The following is a 22,837-nucleotide window of genomic DNA, read 5'->3' as shown; positions in this document are numbered from 1 at the left end:
TGCCAAGGAATGCGTCCTAGCAAGACAGAAATATTCCCAAAATATCAAAGTCAAAATCAGCCCAAAACACCAAGGTGAATGCTGGTCAGATCAGATTTTCAACCTCCTGCAATTTGTCCTTCCTCCTCGCATGTGTGAAGAAACCCTGCAATATTTGAGATGTATCGAACCCAAGAAGAGAAGAGAGAGATGCTTGATATGATGTCTCCAAATGAGGCTCCTTGACTTGTATTTATAGGCGTTGGAGGAGGGCTAATTAGCCCTTTAGGCCAATCTTAAATTTTGTGCCATTGTGGGTTTTCTCACGAAAAATATATATTTCCTTAACCAAATTGAGTGCTTGCAGGGGCAATTTGGGTCTCTCTGAAAGAGGAATAATGTCCAATGAAGGGAATTTATCCTTGAGCTGCCAATTAACAAATGTGTAGATGGTTTCCATATAATAACGCAGTTCCCCAATTCAGGAAAAATGTGAACTATACAAAACCTTTTTGTAAGAAATTCCAGTCTCAATGTTTGTCTTTTTTCTGTCCCCATGTGTTCTATGGTTTTATAGCTTGCAAAGAATCCCAATACTTGTTTGTCATAAATTCACACTATATGCATGACTGGTGCTTAAGTAGAGCTGTCTAGCAATAATATGAAAGCCCATAAATGATATATTTCAACTTTATGTTTTGTGTTCCTCTTGGAAGTTTATGATTATTTATTAGATGTTGTATATTGCATTTGGTGCATACTTATGTTTGTTTCAAGTTTTACTTATACTGAATTTGTCATCAACCCGAACATTTCCTGCTACCCAAATTAGTTACTAAATGTATCTCATATAAAAGCAGGCATGGTTTTTAGATCAATTTGGAGTTCTCCACGATGGGCAGAGACCTTATAGAGGAGCTATTGCAACTTGTATGTCCAGCTTCATCTCACTTTGATAAAGAAAGTTTGGATTTTCATTAGAATTTAATTCCATCCCGTCAATATATCAAAAGAATACATTTTGAAAATCCGTTGTACTAATAGAATGCAGCTCAGAAAGCCTATGTCCACTAAAAATAATTGATCTGTAACAGTGGAACAGTTAGCGCAAACTGGCATAAAGATAGTAATTATCAGTAATTCTTCAAGACATGCATTGACAACATTGGAGAAGATGAGGAAACTGGGTTTCGATCCTTCTCTTTTTGATGGTGCAATAACTAGCGGGGAATTGACACATCAATATCTCCTGAGGTTAGTACTTTAGTATCACACCCATTCCTTTTTATTAAAAGCTGTTTGTTTTTTAACTGGCAGTAAAACAATTGGTTCTTCGAACTTCTGGATGGATAGGTTATATTTCCTTAGTTCACATTTAAATGAAAGGCAGATAAAATCCTGAATTCCATAATAAATGATTTGTTTCTTATGCATATTAACTCATAACCACCTATTCATAAAGAATGTAAAGAAACATGACAATACTTTAAGTTGAAGCAAGTTATGAGATTATCGGCCATGTACTTTAGTCTTTGGTTATTTAATGTAATCTCCCAATTAAATTAATTTTGCTAAGATGAATTTCTATTTTGGGAAATATTTTGGCATGTAAATAGGAAAAGTGGGTAGAGGGAGCCCCCACTTAATTTTTGGAGAGATGGAGGCCACCAACATTAGAGAAAAGAAAAGATTAAAATGGTATTGGGATGTGGGGCCACCCAAAAAAGGGAATTTGAACCCCTTAGGAAAATCGAATTACTAAGGGAAGGGGGTCGAAATATTGGATGGAGGGACCCACATGAGGAGGCAAGAAGAAATTATAAATAGGAGCATAGAAGCTATTGGGGCCTTTTGTTCATTCATCTATTTCCTTTGTTGCTCAAGCTGTTTTGCTCGGTCACTAGTGCTGCTTAGCACAAAGTTCTCCAAGGGGAGAATTCACCCTTCTTTCGGTGGACTTTGAGTGCCACCCTAGGAAGGCAAGCTATTGCTACTTTGGTGAGAGGGTTGTGGAGTATTGCAACACATTTCAGCAGATTCCTTCAGCCAATTCGTACTCTAGGGAGGACGCAATAGAGAAATCGTACCACTCATTTCAGCTAGCTTCCGAGGGTAGTTTGTTGGGAGAAAATCAATGGAGTTGCTTGAGGGAGAGCTCAATATTTGTGGAAAGTTTTGGAACTGGAGGTGACTGCTATTAAGGGGGACAAATTTATCTTCCTAGGGCCTACGATGGGGGTCATTAGACAGCGTTTTTGTGGAGTTGGGTTCAACGATCTTGTGCTGACATTTGATGTAAAACCTCTCCCCTACATCCGGGAAAATTTCCTAGACCATTCCTATTGCAGATTGAGGAGAAATAAGGAGGGTTTGTAGCAGATAGAGCCATTGGGGACACAATCTCTACTGAGGAGGGCGTAGCACCAATTTTGGGTGATTTTGGGAGGTCAGAAATAGCACAAAACATTTCTAGGTTTTGATGGTCAGGGGTCAAGGAGTTGGCTCCTAATTTTGTAGAATTTTTAGGGAAGTTTTGGTGCTCCAAACAACAGAATTATTTGGCAGCCAGTGGGGAGGGGAGCTGAAATTTTGGGTCTCGAATGGTCAGTGGAATTTGCCAAAATCCTTTCTGGGTTTTTGACAAGGATCTCAGAAATAATTTGACAAATTTTTCTGGGTAGATTTGAGGGGTTAAACAAGGGTCCCAACTCAGCCAACAATGTACTTCAAGGGCTAATGTAGTCATTTGTTGGGGAGCTTCCTACGTCATTTGGGCAACTGATATTCATCCACCTGGTGCTTGCATCTTGCTCTAAGCAATCCCAGGTGCACTCACTCCAATCTATTTTGTACTTCTTCAGCTACATAATAAAATTGGCCCATTTTGGCATGTTTCTGGCTCATTTCTGGTTCTCTGATCTGTGTACAATTTTATTGTGTTGAATTTGTTGCATTCTCTTGATTATCACTGTTAATTTTCCATTAGGAACATTACAATGGTATCAGGGCCTTGATCTTGGCCCAATTGTGGGTAGCCAATAGGAACATGGGAGAATTGGGTATGAATGCACAGTGACGGGTGAAACTGTAGATAAACCCATGGCTTAAGGGAAATTCAGTATGCAGAAATTATGGGGTGGAATCTAGTTGGATGATGCGAGGTTGGCCCAGTTGACGAGGGTAACAGACCAGACCCATCCTTACCCTTATAACAGAGACTCTAGGGGTGTGCAGACCGTGGGGGTGCAACCATCTACATCGTGTGGGAAAAGTCGACAAAATCAGGGATAGTTAGAGGGTGAGACTAGGGGGTGCTTCTACTGGTGGAGACCTGGCATTAGACATCAAGAACTTGAGCATAATGCTGAGAGCCCACAGGATGGTGAGGAGCACATCGATATACCCGGTGTGGCGCAGGAGTCACCATTATTAGAGACCTCTTTGATAGCCCTAGGTGGAGAGGATAAAGCCTACACCCATAGAGCCATTTGTTGAGGAGGTGCCACCCATGGATGAGATGTCGAAAATTGTTGAGGTATCAAGAGCTATGACCGAGTCTGTAGGTGATAGATGCCCACGACAGTTTCATCAGTTTCAGGCCAACCTTCTATCATTGAGAGAGAAGGCCACGACAGTACGAGAGGTCATTCTTCAGCAAAACGAGGGTCTGGTGGGCATGAGAGCGGTTTGTGTCGAGTCAACGACCAAATTGACTCGCGTTGGGGAACGGTTGGATTCCCTAATGGTCCAGTTAGAGTGCACATTAGAGCATCGGAGCAACCCTCTTCAGACATACATAGATGGGGTTGGTAGCACTAGTAGGTTGCCTTTGCACATTGGAGAGGGAGAGGTAGAGTCACCTTGACATATTTTATGTGCTCACCAAGATGATGAGATGGGGCGACATGAGCTGCGCAGGGTACAATATCCGCAGGATGGGGGACTTGTTCTGTATACGGGAGTTCGTGCATTCGATCCCTCTCTTGGGGTTGGATGGCGAGAGATTCTGAGTTGGTACCCAGTGGAGTGGGCTATGGAGGTGGTAGTGGACCCAGGTGAAGCTCAGTGGGAGCTTCCAGGCACAGGGGATATTAAAAGCTCGGACTAGCACTGGGATCTAGGTGGGACTGCCTATCATTTCCCAGATATGTCGGTTGACTACAACCTTCGCTGTATAGTTGACCTAGCGGTTGGGCATGCACATTTGCTAGGGGAGTTTTGGTCAGCACCCATGGTCAACCAGTTTATGGGCAGACTCCTTAGGTTGTCTTGGTATGACGATTGTACTTGGGATCACAGGATGATCAACATACTCTGGCAAGAGTTTGTTGAAGGAGGTGGCATTGGTAGGCCACTAGACAATGCCTTGTATGGAGTTGGGGATTCTTCATATTTGTGTGGGGCACAAGGGACACTGAGGAGCAGAGCAGTGGTGGCATCACTACTGATAAATAGGGAGATTCACTTGGGTCCCTCAGGGAGGATTTGGAGGGGAGATCCATTCATCAAAGAGTATGCTGATGCAACGATGGAGGTGATGATATTGGTCGGGTGCGGGCCACCGACTAATAACATATGGACACAACTTTATGCCATCACATCCAGGGATAGGTAGGAGCATCTAGCATGGAGCAGTAGTTTGCAGATGGGCAAGGAGATGCACGAGGGTGTGCCGTAGTATGTTGCATTGCGTTGAGGAGTAGGAGTACCTCACATCGCATTGAGTACATGCAAGGGGTGACAGGTGCAGTGACACAGGCGGGACACAGAACGGTACAGGATGGTATAGCCATAGCCGAGGGTATCCAGTGGTGTACCGGGACAGGTGCGGCGTACAGGGGCATGTCGAGGAGTGCGGTGATACTTGGTGGTATGCAGTGACGCATGATGCGGCGCATCGGTATCTTGGAGCGTTGCCTCCAAGGAGACTTATGGATAGGGGCATTAGGTGAACCATTGGATGCAACTCACCTAGGATCAATGAGGACATTGTTGAGCATCTGGGGACACCATGTGTAGTAGAGACAGGGCTTTGAGGGGGTTATTAGCAGATCTGAGGCAGAGAGAGGGTTGTCCGTAGGATTACTCTTGAGCATTTCGATAGACTCTTGATCATACCCTTTGGGACATACACACCCATCATCTTCCAGTGTAGCTTACACTCGTAGAGTGTTGGGTTTTTGCTCCTTGACACTCTCCATTCAGGCAGCAGGGCATAGGACACTCACCTTAGGCATTGGATGAGACATCGTGTGTCATGAGTTGGGAAGAGACTCTCCAATTGGAATAGTTGGTAGGTGCATGAGTTGACGGGTATAGGCTTAGGGATGGCGTGGTTGATTGTCGAGGTAACAAATGTTCCACCCCTGGGCTCACACTTGGGGAGGTGACCGAGAAGGAGTTGCATGGTGCTTTTTCAGCTGGACAACTCGAGGAATTAGGTGAGCATGAGGTTCGGGAGATGGTAGTCCTTGTTGGCAGGATGATGCCTAGGTTTCCGACAGTACCCAAGCACATCATCAGGAGATGGGACAATAGATCTTGTTGTGTGATTTAGCAGGCGCAAAGAATTTGGTTATTCACGGCACAGGTTCTTGATGCTCGGTGCCTACCTATTGGATACCTACAGGAGTCAGAGACGGGGCACAGAAGGGTCCTAACAACTACCATCATATCATGGCGGTAGGTAGAGAGGATTGGGGGTTGTGGACCTCCAATATGGTTATCAGATCCAGGGATCCAGTGGATTTGTGGGATACTTCACTTAGTGAGCATGGGCAGGATAACAATCGAGCTGATTCATTCACAGGCACATGGGGAATCACTGAAGCCCTCACCATAGGGCAAGGCGGATTGTTGCTCAGGATTGGGGCCAACCATGGAGTGATAGGCACTGGCACTATTGAGTCGCTTTGGCAAGTTGGGCCTAACCTCGATCATTGCATAGATTGTGGCTGATTGAGTGCCAACCTAGGAAGGCAAGCTATTGCTACTTTGGTGAGAGGGTTGTGGAGTATTGTTGCACATTTCAACAGATTCCTTCAACCAATTTGTACTCCAGGGAGGATGCAGTTGAGACATTGTACCACTTATTTTAGTAAGCTTTCGAGGGTAGTTTGCTGGGAGAAAATCTGTGGAGTTGCTTGAGGGTGACCTCAGCCTTTGTGGAAATTTTTGGAGCTGGAGGTGACTGCTATTAAGGGGAACAAGTTTAGGCATATGCAGGGGGTCACTGGATAATGTTTTTGTGGAGCTAGTTTCAATTATCTTGTGTCAGAATTTGATGTGAAACCTATCCCCTACATCTGGGAAAATTTCATGGACCATTCCTATTTCAGATTGAGGAGAAATAAGGAGGGTTTGTAGCAGATAGAGCCATTGGGGACACTGTCTCTACTCAAAAGGGCGTAGCACCAATTTTGGGTAATTTCAAGAGGTCAGAATTAGCCCAAAATAATTCTAGGTTTTGACAATCAAGGGTCAAGGAGTTGGATCCTAATTTTGGGGAATTTTTGGTGCTCCAAACAACAGAATTATGTGGCAATCAGTGGGGAGGAGGGCCGAAATTTTGGGTCCCGGATGGTTGGTAGAATTTACCAAAACCCTTTCTGGGTTTTTGACAAGGATCTTAGGAATAATTTGGTAGAATTTTCTGGGTAGATTTGAGGGGTCAAGCAAGGGTCCCAACTCAACCAACAATGTACTTCTTCAAGGGCCAACACAGTCATTTGGTTGTGAGGTTCCTGCATCGTTTGGGCAACTGATATCCATCCACCTGGGTCTTGTAGCCTGCTCTAAGCAAGCCCAGGTGCACTCACTCCAATCTATTTTGTACTCCTTAAGCTATATAATAAAATTGGTCCATTTTGGCGTGTTTCTGGCTCATTTATGGTTCTTTGATCTGTGTACATTTTTACTGTGTTGAATTTGTTGCATTCGCTTGATTATCACTATTAATTTTTGTAATGTTCCTAAGTAGGAATGCAAGTGATATTAAGCAAATAAACTATGCAACAAAATATAAAAAATGAAACACACATTAAACACCCATGGAAATGTTGTGAGTAAGGGACTGCCAAGCCATATTATTAAAAATTTGCAGGCTAGATACAATATATATTGGAATGGTGCACCTGGGCTTGTCCCAATGAACAAGCAAGACCAACTCCAGGTGGGAAAATGGTTGAGTTGAAGGCTGCCCAGTTAGTGCACCACTCTGCACTATGCTGCCACAGTAAACTGCTGCATTGCTGAATTTCGACTAGCTGGAAAGTGCTCAAAAACCGGCTAGAAAATTGTGTGCTTTTAACCCCGGACTCCTTGGACAAAACCCAGAAAAACCCAAAAGGGAATTTAACTGTTTTTGAATTCAAATTTTCGACCCCCTTGGAGCCTCTCCCCAGCGATCGCTACCAATTTTGACCTGCAGGAATCTGCTTGCAAATACCTCTGCAAACTCCTCCAAAATGTTGGATTTACCTATGCTATCCAACTCCTAGCTCCCCGGATGGCTCTTGGCCAAGATTAGCTGCTCCCCAAGTCCCCACGAATTGCTACTGGATGGCCTCTGCACTGTCCTTCTGCTCAGAAATACAACTGATTGATGTGCTGATCCAGCTAGCTGCAAACTCCAGCAAAAATGCCTACGCTATTTTGCCTCCTCAATTCCCGGATCTCCCAACAAGCAATGAATCCCCTTGCTGGCCTCCAATTCCTCTTGCGCGTTTTCTGGCTTCCCAGGAATACACAGTTCTCTCTCTGCGATGATGATTGAAGTGTGTTGCTGTCCCTGACTCCCTGAAACTCCTGTAGAACAGCCTCCCTAGGGTGGGCATGGATGGTCCCCCGAAGTAGAGGTTGAATCTCCCGCGAGAGATTCGTGGCTAAACAACCAGTAGACTTGCTAAGCAACAAAGCATACAAGTGAGTGTTTGTTTGCAAATGTAGAAGATAGTCCAAAATGAGAGTTGATCCCTCCTTATATTCCCTTGGGCCTCCTTAGCCTCATGTGGGCCCCTCCATCCACCCATTCGATTTCCCTCCAAGCATATCGAATGGCCAAGTTCGAATTCCCCATGTGGGTGGCCCCCACATCCCACTAGCTACTAAATAAAGTCGAATTTGCCCCAAAGTTCCTAAGTCTAAGTGTGGGGTCCTCCTCCTAAGTCAAAATTGTGCCAAAAATGTGTAGCTGCACCCTATGACTAATTTTTGTGAGACGGGACATGACAATCCTCCCCTCCCAAATGTTGCTTGCCCTCAAGCAACCTCAAAGTTGGTTGCTCCAGTATGTGCTCACCCTCCCAGGTGGCATCCTCATCTAGCAAGTTCTTCCAGTGTACCCAAAACTCCCTGATGGTTCTGCTCCCTAGTCTCCTTTCCCTGCTCTCCAAAATGGCCTCTGGTTCCAACACAAAGTGGCCCTCATCATCTAGTGGGGGTAGATCAACTGCTGCCATTACCTGTTGTCCCAACACCTTCTTCAGGCATGAGACATGAAACTATTAAATTATGGTATGTTCCATGCTTAAGAGCAATTGACTTCAAATTTTCTTATTAGCCCAATATCAATTTCCAGAATTGCAATCACATCATCATGATAGTAAAACGCAGATAGACCATAAATGTAAACAGTAGAAGACAAGCCAAGACAAGAGACACAAGATGTGGCACCAGCCAGGGACAAACCCCAATGCGGGGAAACTCTTTGATCAATTCTTCTTATATTCTTCAATAATTCAGCAGAGAGAGAGAGATAGTACAATTACACAATTCTGTAATTTATAACAGCAGCGATGAAACCCTAACCAACAAAGTCAAAGCTAGTCAAACAGGTCAACAATGAACTCAAGTCAACCTTAGTCAACTCGGCCTCCAACAACAACTACAGGTAGCCCAAAACATTCCTGAAATGAAGGTCAAATAGTAGTCAACGAAAGTCAAAGTCTGCGGTCAACCCTCAACAATCAACACTGGTCAAATATATGGTCAAACAAGTCAATGCTTTGCTACCCAGAAATGCGGCTAGCCTAGGAGAGGCTACCCAACCCAAACCGCAGTCAAACAGTCCTCTTTGTTGGTCAACACAGTCAAAATACAGCCCTGCTGCTCCACGGTCAACCCTAGTCAATGCTGCCCTAGATCAGACCTGCGTCCTTCCTTCTTCCCACATGTGAGTGTCTTCCTCCTCCTACGCATACCCAATCAGACTAGGAGAGAGAGGAATGAGATGATGAGATGAGTGCCATAATGCCACAAGGTCTCCTCCTTTTATATGCCACGTTGAGGATAAGCTGGGGGTGTGAAACATTATTTTGCTTGCTGGCTGACCTTAACAAATTGTCAAGAAATACAAATAAATTCATATCTCCATGAATACATGTCGGAATCAGATGATCGTTAGATCAATCCTACACCTCTTGATGAGAGGAATCCAAGAAAAATATTAGCTGCCATAAATAAGGTGACCCACATGGAGTTTGGCCCTAGTTGCCAATTTTAACACTTCTCTCAACTAGGGAGAACTCCATCTGCTAATCCATCTGCCTGTCAGTACTATCTCTTCCATCAATGCACTGCTCTGCACCGCTGAACTATGAAGAAGAAGTGATCGAGAATGTATCGTACCATCCTCTACTGACCCGATGTCAGTCCCAGATAAAAGAGAGTGTCTAATAGCACTCTTACTAACCCAAAGTCAGTCCCAATGAAGAGAGTGTGTCATACCACTCTTACTAATCCGAAATCAGTTCCAAATAAAAAGAGTGTCTCATACCACTCTTACTAACTCGAAGTCAGTTCCAAAAGAGAGTGAGTTATATCACTCTTACTGACCCGAAGTGAGTTCCAATTGATCCCAAATCAATGTCATCCTAGCATAGGGAGTACTGCAGATACATGATGCATCCATCGGTACTACTATGGTCCCTACCTCATTTATCTACTCATTGGCCAGATGAGAGGTACTTCCCATGAGTCCTAGACTACATGGGTAGGATGTCTCAGGAGGAGAAGGATGAACCACTCTTCCTGCCTACATGTCGCCACGAGGTATCACAGGGGAAGGCTGTACCACTCACCCTATACATAGCAAGCCACTTGGGGAAGGCTGAACCACTCACCCTATGGTTGCTCATCGCTCCAAGAAGTACCCCAAGCTCCTCGGAGCTCCCAAAGCTCAATGTATGTATCATACAAGACCCTCATAAGAGGGTCTCTCCATGACTCCTAGTCGTTCTCAGAAAATTAGGAATTTGACCTTTCCCAGGGGCTTTGTCAAAATGTCGATGACCTGCTCATCAGTCGCAATATGATGGAGCCTTATCGCTCCTCATTGTACCATATCCCGAATAAAGTGGTACCTGATATCGATGTGCTTGGAGCGATCATGAAATACGGGATTCTCTGATAAATGAATCCCACTCTGGTTGTCACAGAGGATCACGGTACCAAACAACTCACTAAAGAGCTTCTGCAACCAGACAACTTCACAGGAGGCCATACTCGCAACAACGTATTCCCCTCAGCGGTGCTCAAAGCCACCGACTTCTGCTCCCTGCTCATCCAAGATATCGAAGCAGAACCCAAAGAGAAATAACACCCGGAAGTGCTCTTTCGGTCCACAACACTGCCTGCCCAATCAGCATCTGAATAACCATACAGCCTCACATCTCCAGTGATTGTGCCCCGAAGATATGTTAGAAGATTCTTGCCACCAATCCAATGTGAGCGATGAGGCTCAATCATATATTGGCTCAACGTGTTGACTGCAAAACATATATCCGGACGGGATTTCACCAAGAACATCAATGCTCTTATGAGTTGACGAAACTCAGAAGCATTTCCCAACATAGGTCCGACAACACTACTGCATAACTTCTTGAAGCTAAGCTCCATCAGAGTAGTCATGGGGTTGCGGTCCACCATATGAAATCTCTCCAATATCTTCACCACGTATTTTCCTTGAGATAGGAAAATTTATCCTGGCTTTTGCCAAACCTCCAGCCCTAGGAACTAGTGCATTAGTCCTAGGTCCTTCTTCTCAAATTCGGAAGCCAACTCCCTCTTACATTTGGAATGAGAGGGTCTACACCTGTCAGAAAGAGGTCGTCGACATGCAACACCAGTATGAGAGGCTTATCATCTTCAACCTTAAAGTAAAGGTTCGGATCAGCTTCAGTCCTAGTGAATCCCAATTTCATCAAATAACTCTTGATCCTCTCATACCAAGCTCGAGGTGCTTGCTTTAGCCCATAGAGAGCTTTCTTTCACCTGCGTACATGAGATTCCCGATTATGAATCTCAAACCCCTCTGGTTGTTCCACATAGACTTTCTCTTTAATCGAACCATGCAAGAACGTGGTCTTGACATCCATCTGGTGTAGGTTCCATCCTTGCGAAGCAGCAAGGGCTATGATCGAGCAGATGGTGGTGTATCGGGCAACAGCTGCAAATATCTCATCATAATCTACACCTTCCTTTTGAGAGAAGCCTCGAGCAACAAAGCGAGCCTTGTACTTTTCAACACTCCCATCAGCTCCATGCTTGATTTTGTAAAGCCATTTCGAGGTGACAACTGTTTTGTCCTGGGGTCTGGGAACCACATCCCAGACATCATTCTTCATGATGGACTCGTATTCTTCATTCATAGCATCCTTCCATACTTGATGCTTTATGGCTTCTTCGAACGATGTAGGCTCGTTTTGAATGATGGTGCTCATAATGGTCAAGTATCCCTGATACCTGGTCGGCTTCTTGCTTTCACGGAAAGTCCCTCTGGGTGCAATATGTCTCTCGACATCTTCAAGAGTCCCCCTAAGCCATGAGGGCCTCTTCCTAGAAGAGGAAGGCTCTTGCGGAGGGGGATCCATAGGTTCTTCAACATCAGGCATCGTTTCATCTACCTTCTCATACGGCTTCTTGGTGTCAGCTTCTTTATCTTTCCTTAGAATAGGAAGATTGTCAACCTTACTAAGAGCCATATCTTCGTCAAAGGTGACATCATGACTTATTTCGACTTCCCTTTGACCAGCCACGTAGATCCTATAGCCCTTAGAATTTTCGGTATAGCCCACAAAGATTCCCTTCTTTCTAGATGCACCCAATTTTCTTCTTTTCTCTTTCGGTAAATGAAAATATACGGGACTTCCAAAAATTCTAAAATGAGAGACATCAGGTTTCTTACCAGCGAACATTATTCGGGAGTCTTGGAATCCAATGCTTGATAAAGGCATCGGTTTTGAATATATATGGTGGTATTCGCAGCTTCGGCCCATAGAAACTTCAGAAGCCTTTGATCATGGAGCATGGAATGAACAACTTCCAAAATCGTATAGTTCTTCCTTTCCACCACACCATTCTACTCAGGAGTGTATGGTGTTGTGTTCTCCCTCTTAATGCCAACTTCCTTGCAAAAATCATGGAACTCTGTGGATTCATACTCAGTCCCATTATCAGTCCTTAAGATCTTGATCCTCTTCTCGGTTTGATTCTTGATCAAGGCTTTGAAGTAACGGAACTAGGAGAACACTTCATCCTTTTTTTCAAGAAGCATATCCAAGTCTTGCGAGAATAATCATCTGTAAAAGTGAGATAATATAAATATCCTCCCAAAGAGTTCACAGGCATCATATCAGATATGTCGGAGTGAACCAACTACAAAATGTTGGAGGTCTTGCTAGGGCTTCAGGGGAATGGTCCCCTTTTGAGTTTTCCTTTGGCACACCCCAGACATACACCTTCTTGCTCTACTTTAAACTCGGGCATCCTGGTCACCGTTTGTCTCACATTGGGTAGAGCCTTATAATGAAGGTGGGCAATGTTGATCTAGATTGTCATTAATGTCAATATGAACCCAAGGAGAATCAGAGCAGACTTGTGAAGAACAAGAGCAAAGCCACTGGAAAGAGGATCGCATCAGCAAAGGTACATAAACAGAGTCATCGGAAGTCACAGAGAGATATGTCCAAGGGAAAGCGCTATTGGAAGAACAAAGAGCAATAGAGCATCAAAGGAGCTAACAGAGGAATTAATAAAGGAGTGACAGAGATCAAGACAATGCAGAATATCAGAACAGGAGCAGTCAAAGAAAAGCCAGAGGAAGAAGTTCAACGGAAGAAACAAAGAGGAACATGTAGCGGAGAAGCATAAATAGCGGTATCGAAAGCCACAGGAAAGCCAAGTAAGTGTAAGAGCGGGAGATTGAGGAGGAGCCATATCGAGATCCAAAGAAGTCAACAGAGGAGCCAAAAGAGCGGAGGAGTATATAATATAGGCAAAAATCAAGAATACAGATGAAGAGTGAATGCACGTGGTTATATTCCAAAAAGCAGGTTTGAAATGGTGACAATGGTTTTTAGGCGGACTCAAGGCTGTAAGTGGTTTTTGGGCGGACTCACCTGATACCATTCATTGACTGACGCGTGGCAAGAGAAGGAGAGAGGAAACCGCCTTATCGGGCGGGTAATCCTCTTGCATGTAGCTCACCTGATATCATTGTCGAGCGTTGGATCAAATACATTTTGATCTACGGTGCAAGATCACCGAGCAGCTTTGTTGGTCTGGTGTAATATCAACCATCGGATGGGATGGTAAGATCTACGGTGGAGGATTGATCCGAAAAAGGCAAACATCAGAAAATGTGCATGTGCGGACCCGACGATATATATGTTTGGGTGTATAAATAGTTGAAGTCCGGCTAAGTGTTTCGGAGCGGGGTTTTCAGTGTATTTCATATGTATCCTTGTATTCCGGCTTTAAGCCTTGCCACATTAAAAAATGCGATTGCGATATATATATATATATATATATATATATATATATATATATATATATATATATATATATGGACCCACGGGACCATTACAATATGATGTAATATAATATCGCGTCCGTCGCAATATCGCAAGCCTCTTTAAAGCCTTGCCACATTAAAATGCCGATTGCGATATAATTGCGGACCCGACTACACCATTATAGCATGGCTTAATCAAATGTCGCATCTGCGGTAATCGCAATGTATAAAGGGTTGTCGCCCCCGAACCACCGATTGCGATATATATATATATATATATATGGACCCGACAGAGTTATTAAAAACAATTTAATAATATCGCGTCCGGGTATCGGGGAATTGGCTATGTTATGTGCAAATCTGCCGATTGCGATAAAGTTGTGGAGGAGCGGACCCGATGAAGTTATAGATGCGGGCGTAATGCATTTGAAGTCCGGCCTTATGTGTTCGGAGGGTGTATTTCCGTGTATTCCTGTGGTTCCGATAAATGTGTTGCTTGGGGCTTAAAGTTAAATTAACGCTTCTGATAGTTTAGTGGGCCTGAACCGTTGCGATTGCGGGATTACTATTGTATATTGTATGAATATTATAAAAGGGGGGCCTCTCTGATATTTTTTTAATATGCAACATTATTGTAATTCGGCCTCTTTTCCACATTAATGTGTCCTGTATATTGATGGATTTGAAGAGACAGAGGAAGCCGAAGAGTGAGCGCAGAGGAACCTGAAAGATCAAGCAAGCGTTGAGGAAGCCGAATAGCCAACAGAGAAAGGAAGCCAAAGGTCAGGGGTATCGGGAATATAAAACAGAGAAGGAAAGTTTAGTGTTACTAAAAAACTGTAAGAAAAATAAAGGAAGCCGAAGCTCTGGTAGAAGTGGAAGGAACAAGAGGACAGAAGTAAGTCATAGGCCTAGCAGGGTTGAGAACAGAGAATTACAACCAAACAGATCCGGACGGTTTACAGCAGTGGGTTGGAGCCCTTGAGGTTGGTGCCTCAGAACTGAAAGGATTGGTGTCCTTGGGAGTTGGTGCTCCTAAATTCAAGGTTGGTGCCTTGACAAGACAGAGTTGGTGCTCTGGAGGTTGGACCCTCACAAAGAGTCCAAGTTGGTGCTTGGCAACTGATTGAAACCATATATATATATATATATTGTTCTTGATTTACTGTAAATATCACATTAATAAAAGCATCTATTCCTATTATCTACTTCTGTGTTCCAAATATAAATGTTTTAACTGATATAAATAATAATTGAAAAAGAAATACTGATTCACCCCCCCTCTCAGTATTTCCAACAATTGGTATCAGAGTCGGCTTCTTCATATCAGCCTAACAGCTTGAAGAAGGATTCTTAGTCACGACAAGAAATCAAGAAGTGTCAGGAAGACCTCCTTTGTTCGATGGCACAAATTTTGGTTTCTGGAAAAAGAGAATGTCCTATTACTTAATGTCCTTTGGACCTGAGGTTTGGCATTCGGTCTTAAATGAGTACATATCTCCTTCCACTCTTGCAACAAATCAAGACGAGATGAAAGTCTACGTTGCAAATGCAAAAGCCTTAAACTCCATCACTAATGGAATCACTGATTCTGAATTTACAAAAGTCATGAATTGTAACTCTGCCAAAGGAGTATGGGATAAGCTAATTAACTTATACGATGGAGACTCCAAAGTCAAGAAGGCAAAGCTTCAAACACATAGAAGGCAATTTGAAAGTCTGAAAATGGATGATGAAGAAGATATTGCATCATACTTTCTCCGAGTAGCTGAAGTGGTCAACTCTCTTAAAGGATTGGACGAAAACATTGAAGAAAGCACCATTGTTCAAAAGGTCTTAAGATCTCTCTCAGACATATTTGACTCCAAAGTAAGTGCCATAGAAGAAGTGAAGGATCTGGATACTCTCATGATGGATGAACTCCATGGAATCCTCATTGCCTATGAGATGAGAAAAGTTTGCCCAAGTTCCAAAGACGCAGCATTCAAGGCCTCAAAATCAAAAAAGGGGAAAGAAAGGAATGTCAGTAGTGATGACTCCGATGTTGAATTCGAATTGGTGAAATTTGTATGAAGGTTGAAGAAAGGATCTAAGCTAAAAGGTAAATACCCTCTTATTTGTTTCAAATGTGGAAAAATAGGTCATTATGTTGCAAAATGTCCTCATAAGCATGATAGTGACGATGAAGAAAAGTCTAAAAGGATGGTATACAAAAAGAAAGTGTTCAATAAGAAGAATTTCTTCTCTAAGCAAGATGAGTCTGATGAAGATGAATTTGTAGTCATTAAAAAGAAATCAACCGACCAGTTCCCTCACCACAAAGGAGGTAATGAAGAATCAGATGAAGAAAATGACCATGCTGGAAGCCAAGAAGTATTATTCATGGCATTCACAAGTGATGATGACTCAGGGCTAGAAGGAAATGTAGATGAATTATTAATAAGTGCCATTGAAAAAAATGAGAAATTACGGAATAAATCATTTCTCTCAAAGTAGAAAACGAGAAACAAAAAGAAGGGAAGATCTCTTGAAAAACAAGCTAAAAGAAAAAGAAGAAGCTTGCGAAGAACATGTAGTCGAAATAGTATCTCTGAGGAAGGAATTGGAGCAAGTTAAAAAGGGTTGGAAAAGCTCTCAAATACTTGACACTATCCTAAATAATCAAAAACCTCAATATGATAAATCTGGAATAGGTTTTAAAGGAGAATCATCAAGCACTAAGAATAATGTGAAAAGCTATGCCGATGTACTTTCCAGCAACCCAAAGGAAGAAAGATTATTTCATCAAAGGCTCATCCCAGATCCAAAGAATGAAAAGAGAATAACTCCAAGGAAGAATGTTGATTCGAATCATGGATGCTACAACAGATACAAAACAGTATTTCATCAAAGGCCCATCTCAAATTCAAAGAATGAAGCGGGAATAACTCCAAGGAAGAATGTTGATTCAAATCGTGGCTATTACAACAGATACAAAACTATCTTTTTTGGGCATTGTTTCCATTGTAAAAATTTTGGTCATCAAGCTAGACATTGCATGGCTCGTAGGAATGACACACCAAAACTGAAGGATCAAATAAACAAACTATATGGCCCCAAAGGGCAAGGACAAATCAAGACCTACAATTCTTTTGATCCCTTGGCCAAATTTGATCTGATTTGCTCATTATGTAACAATAATGGACACAATGAACAAAATTGTCCACTCAAAAGAGGAAAAGCAAGAAGGGAGAATCCCAACATGGATAAATGCGGCCTAGCTTATGTGCTCAAAATAATGAAAATAATTGGTTTGTGGATAGTGGGTGCTCCAGACACATGACAGGAGACAGAAGGAAGTTTGTCTCATTGAACAAAAAGGAAGGAAATGTATCCTTGGAAGTGGATCTGCCAAAATTTCTAGAAAGGGAACTGTTACTCTTATTAATGGAAAAGGAAAAGCTCAAAATGCCTTGCTAGTAGACGGGCTCAAACACAACCTCCTGAGTGTTAGTCACATCTGTGATCAAGGACATAATGTTGTCTTTAGCACCAAACACTGTGAAATAAGGAACTCTTCCTCACGGGAACTTGTGGCAAAAGGGTTTAGAACACCAGACAACATCTACATTCTGAACAAGATTCAAGAAGACAAATGCTACTTAAGTCAAACAGATGAAAGTTGGTTGTGGCACAAGCGACTTGGACATACAAGCTTCGATAATTTGATCAATATTAGCAAGATAAATGCAGTACGAGACATCCCAAAGTTATTCAAACCAAATCAAGGAGTATGTAGCCCGTGTCAACATGGAAAGCAAACTAGAACAAGTCACAAGACCAAGGAGTTTTCTACATCAAAGCCTTTGGAGATCATTCATGCTTATTTATGTGGACCAACTGAACTCCCACACTCCAAGGAGAAAGGTACTTTGCTTTATTTGTTGATGATTATACTAGAATGATGTGGGTATATTTTATAAAATATAAATCCGAAGCATTTGAGTGTTTTAAAAATCTTAAAGCTCTTGTGGAAAATAAAAAGGACTCTAAGATTAAGTGTCTCAGAACAGATCGAGGGGGAGAATTCACATCAAAAGAATTTGATGAATTCTGTAAAATACATGGAATCAAAAGAGAACTCTCTGCTGCTAGAACACCAAAGCAAAATGGCGTAGTTGAAAGAAGAAACCGAACAGTTCAAGAAATGGCAAGAACAATGTTAATAGCAGCTAACTTGCAGACAAAATTCTGGAAAGAAGCAGTCGGGACAGTTGTCTATACCTTGAATCGAACTCAGTTAAGACCAAATAATGAAAAGACTCCGTATGAACTATGGAAAGGAAGACCTGCTTAAGTAAAATACTTAAAGATTTTTGGAAGCAAGTGCTTCATAAAAATCAATGATGGCTCACCAAGGAAGTTTGATTTTCGGGTTGATGAAGGGATCTTTCTTGGATATTCTATAAGAAGCAAAGCCTACAAGTGCTATAATAATCGACTATGGAAAATAGTGGAAAGCAGTGTTGAAAATATCGGTATCGGCAAAATATCGGCGAGGGTCCAGAAAATATCTTATCGGCAATATCGGCGAAAATATCGGCAAATATTGGCAAGCATAAAAATGCATAATATATTCATTTTTTTTTTTTTTTTTTTTTTTTTTTTTTTCAGATTTGTAAACATATAAAGCAATAACAACATGAACTAAACACATTGGCACATAAATATGAAGAAGGCATTGATATATATGATGTCAAATAGAAATGATACATTAAACTTCAAAGGCGATACCAAATCCTGCTGATCCCTGATAATTGTCCAATCAAGGACTCAAACAAAATAACATCACATATCCTACTGATCCCTGATAGTGATAATTGTCCAATCAAGGACTCAAACAAAATAACATCACATATATAAAACTTTAAAAGTATTTCATCATCATGAGCTATAAACTTATATGTAGCAAAAATTGCAAAACAAATAAAACTAGCAGCTATCTATCTGAGACCATTGGCCTCTCCCTAGTAGCTTTCTTTCTGTCTTGCTCAACAATTGCTTCACGAGCTTTTTGTATAACCTCTGCACTAGAAACCATACAAGGCATTACATCTGCATCATATGCAGAGAGTCTAGCCAGATGGTATTTCAATCGTGTAACCCCTCCTGACATCTTGATCCCACACAAGTTGCATGATATATATGCTTGATTTGTCCCACCAACAACCTCCCCATACTCCCAAAATGGGTCCCCAAGGCTTTTGGCATATTTGACATTTGTAGTGAACTAATTCAAACCTAGGGCACAAAAAAAACAAAAAATTGGCATTAAACCCCCCGACACAAAATGAAAAAATAATAAGTAATAACCACCTCATTAAAAAAAAATTACTACATTATTTGCATTTTGCAATGTGAATGAAAAATGGCAATAAGAGGGTGCATAAGAAAGTTGAAAAAAAAATGAAGCTTGCTGTCCAAATATGGAGAAAACCCTTGCATTGGTTCATGGGCATGAAAATCATAGCAAATGGAAAAAAACAAAGAAACAAAATGTTGGTAGGCAAAGAGGCAAGCAAGCATAACCCTAAATCTATGAAAAATTCATTAACATAGGGGTTTTTAAGAACATACTTGTTAATGGAAGAAATGAAGTTTGTCTTACTATTCTTCAATCTTTGATCCACAAAAAAATCTTAGTTTGTGGTGATAATCGTTGTTTGATCCTCAAACCCTCCTTGACAACCACCACAAAACTCTTCCCCTTCCTTCTCCAACACTCAGAAACAAAAATGAAGAAAAAAACGATTTTTCCTTTTTCTAGCTGCGGCAAAACACGCCTGACGATATTTTATATCATCTTGCGATATTTTGCCGATATCTTGGAAATATTGCGATATTTTCGGGAGCCAAAAATATCGCGATATTTTCTCGGCGATATTTCAGCTCGCCGAAAATATTGCGATTTTTACGATATTCGGCGATATTTCGCCTATATTATCTTCATTGGTGGAAAGCATTGATGTAAAAATTGACGAAGACCTTCAAAAAAAAGAAATTGAAGAACATGAAGTTGATCCTCTCATTGAAGAAGAAGAACCTGAAAAAGAAGAAATAGATCAAGAAAAACCCAGGGAAAAAGAACCATCTCAAACCCCTTCAAAGATGAAGTTTCTCCAAAAATATCACCCAGAAGAGCAGATTATTGGCAATGTAGATCAAGGTATGCAAACACGAAGAAGAATGACAAACACACCAAGGAAAAATGATGTTGCTCTTCTATCCATGACAAAACCAGAAACATTTACTCAAGCAAGTAAGGATCCTCATTGGGCTTTGTCTTCACCTCAACTCTGAAACCATGTTAAATTATCGTATGTTCTATGCTTAAGAGCAATTTACTTCAAATTTTCTTATTAGCCCAATATCAATTTCCAGAAGTGCAATCACATCAACATGATAGTAAAATGCAGATAGAACATAAATGTAAACAGTCGAAGACAAGCCAAGACAAGAGACACAAGATGTGGCACCAGCCAGGGACAAACCCCAATGCGGGGAAACCCTTTGATAAAATCTTCTTATATTCTTCAATAATTCCGCAGAGAGAGAGATAGTACAATTACACAATTATGTAATTTATAACAGCAATAATGAAACCCTAACCAACAAAGTCAAAGCTGGTCAAACAGGTCAACAATGAACTCAAGTCAACCTTAGTCAACTCGGCCTCCAATAGCAAGTACAGGCAGCCCAAAATAGTCTTGAAATGAAGGTCAAATAGTAGTCAACAAAAGTCAAATTCTGCAGTCAACCCTCAACAGTAAACGTTGGTCAAATATATGGTCAAACAGGTCAACGCTTTGTTGCCCAGAAATGCGGCTAGCCTAGGAGAGGTTGCCTAACGCAAACCGCAGTCAAACGCCCTCTTCGCTAGTCAACGCAGTCAAAATACAGCCCTGCTGCTCCATGGTCAACCCTAGTCAACACTCCCCTAGATCAAATCCGTGTCCTTCCTTCTTCCCATGTGTGAGTGTCTTGCTCCTACACATACCCAATCAGACTAGGAGAGAGAGGAATGAGATGATGAGATGAGTGCCATAATGCCACAAGGTCTCCTCCTTTTATATACCACGTTGAGGATAAGCAAGGGGTGTGAAACATTGTTTTGCTTGCTGGCCGACCTTAACAAATTGTCAAGAAATACAAATAAATACATATCTTCATGAATACATGTCGGAATCGGATGATTGTTAGATCAATCCTACACCTCTCGATGAGAGGAATCCATGAAAAATATTTGCTGCCATAAATAAGGTGACCCACATGGAGTTTGGCCCTAGTTGCCAATTTTAACAGAAACACATTGTGGATCCAACTCCCTAGAGGCAGCTCCAGCTCATAAGCCACCTCCCCAACTTGCCTAATCAACCGGTAGGGCCTGTAGAAGTGTGGCTTTAGCTTCTCAGCCCCCTTCTGTTTCAGCATAGACTGCCAATAAGGCTGCAAACAGAGGTATACCAAGTCCCCCTCCTCAAAGTGTCTCTCTGTCTTGTGCCGGTCTGCATAAAGTTTTTGCTGATTTTGGGCTATCACCAAATTATCCTTGAGAGCCTTGAGGATATCTTGGCTCTCTTGGATCCAATCTTTGGCCTTTGGGGCCCAGCTGTCTCTAAAAACAATATCAGCAAAAGTCAGTGCATCATATCCATAAAGGGCATAAAAAGGAGTCATACCGATGGACATGTGGTGCGTGGTGTTGTAGCAATACTCACGCAGATGCAACCATCGAATCCACGTCCTCTGCTGACCTGTCACATAGTTCCTCAGGTACCCCTCCAACCACTGATTAAATCTCTCCGTTTGGGCATCTGTCTAGGGGTGATAACTGGTGCTAGGAGTGAGCATTGTCCAAAACAACCTGAAGAGCTCCTGGACACACCACTGTACACCATGGCCTACCCCTGTACACCGCTGGATACCCTCGACTATGGCTATGTCATCCTGTACTGGCCTGGGTCCTACATGTGTCACTGTACCTGTCACTCCCCACATGTACTCAATGCGATGTGAGGCACTCCCACTCCACAACGCAATCCAACATATTATGACACACCACCTTGCATCTTCATGCTCCTTTGCAGGCCGCTGCTCCTCGTTCCATAGCCCCGCACACCACTGGATGCTATGGCCTAACGTTGGGTCTATATGCATCAGACTGCATCCCTCTACATAACACTAGATGCTATGACATAACTTTGTGTAGTCCTGTGTACCATTGCCCATTGTCGTACCACCCTGTAACATACAGTATCCTGCATGGACCAACATATCGACCTCTCTGCTAGTACACCCTCCATGATGTGGGCTACATCCTCCCATATGCTCTGAAAGACCTGAGCAGCCCGACTCCCCACATGCTAACGGAAATGACACTACTGCGCCTATCCTCAATAGTCCTTGCGTCCAATATGCTAGTAAGAGAGCACTCTCTCCATACAATACCTTGTTTGATAGCTTGTCGATGCCACCTCCTTCTACCAGCTCCTGCCAGAGTAAGATAGTCACCCTGTGACTCCACGCACCGTCAATATGCCAAGACAACTCATGAAATATGTCTGCTCGCTTGTCAAACCATCCTGTCACTAGTGTTGACTGTGGCTCTGATGGATATCTGAAAATGTGGGTGCCCTCAAGCATCAAACCATCCCGTAGCTACTACCATCACCTACCAGCTCTATGATGTGATGGAAAATCCCACCGGATCCCAAATATAGTCCTGCCCTTGAGTCCCTCTAGTAATCCATGGTCTCTGCTGACATGTGGCCATGGATGTATTCAACTGCCTAACCTGCTCCATCGAGTACCAGCTGAGTACCTCTCGCCATCCAATCCCAAAGTAGAGATTGAATGTGTAATCCTCTGTGGAAGGAACAAGCCCTCCAAGTTGATGTGGTATCATGCTCAACTCAGTCCTGCTAACCTGTCCACCCCCTCGGGTACGTCTAGATAACTCGACCTCCCTCATTCCAACACATAAGGGTGGGTTGATAAAGCTATAGACCCCGCCAGTGGGCCTCTAAA

At 42.5% G+C, this 22,837-nt stretch overlaps 1 protein-coding gene across 1 annotated transcript in view; it reads left to right on the top strand.

The window, feature by feature from the left end:
* The window catches only part of LOC149222168 (Haloacid dehalogenase-like hydrolase (HAD) superfamily protein), a 340,733-nt gene that overhangs the window by 22,279 nt on the left and 295,617 nt on the right, over window positions 1-22,837 (top strand). The window contains exons 5-6 of the mRNA XM_089385283.1: window positions 840-909; window positions 1,074-1,233. Of these exons, the coding sequence (XP_089241409.1) occupies window positions 840-909; window positions 1,074-1,233 (230 nt within the window). The remainder of the gene's footprint in view (window positions 1-839; window positions 910-1,073; window positions 1,234-22,837) is intronic.

The sequence above is a fragment of the Pinus tabuliformis genome, chromosome Q (genome assembly GCF_031772625.1).
Source record: "Pinus tabuliformis cultivar Carrire ecotype Pingquan chromosome Q, CPIR1, whole genome shotgun sequence".
In the NCBI taxonomy this organism is placed as follows: Eukaryota; Viridiplantae; Streptophyta; class Pinopsida; order Pinales; family Pinaceae; genus Pinus; species Pinus tabuliformis.
Note: the sequence above shows the minus strand (reverse complement) of the source record. Positions and strands in the feature narration are given on the sequence as shown.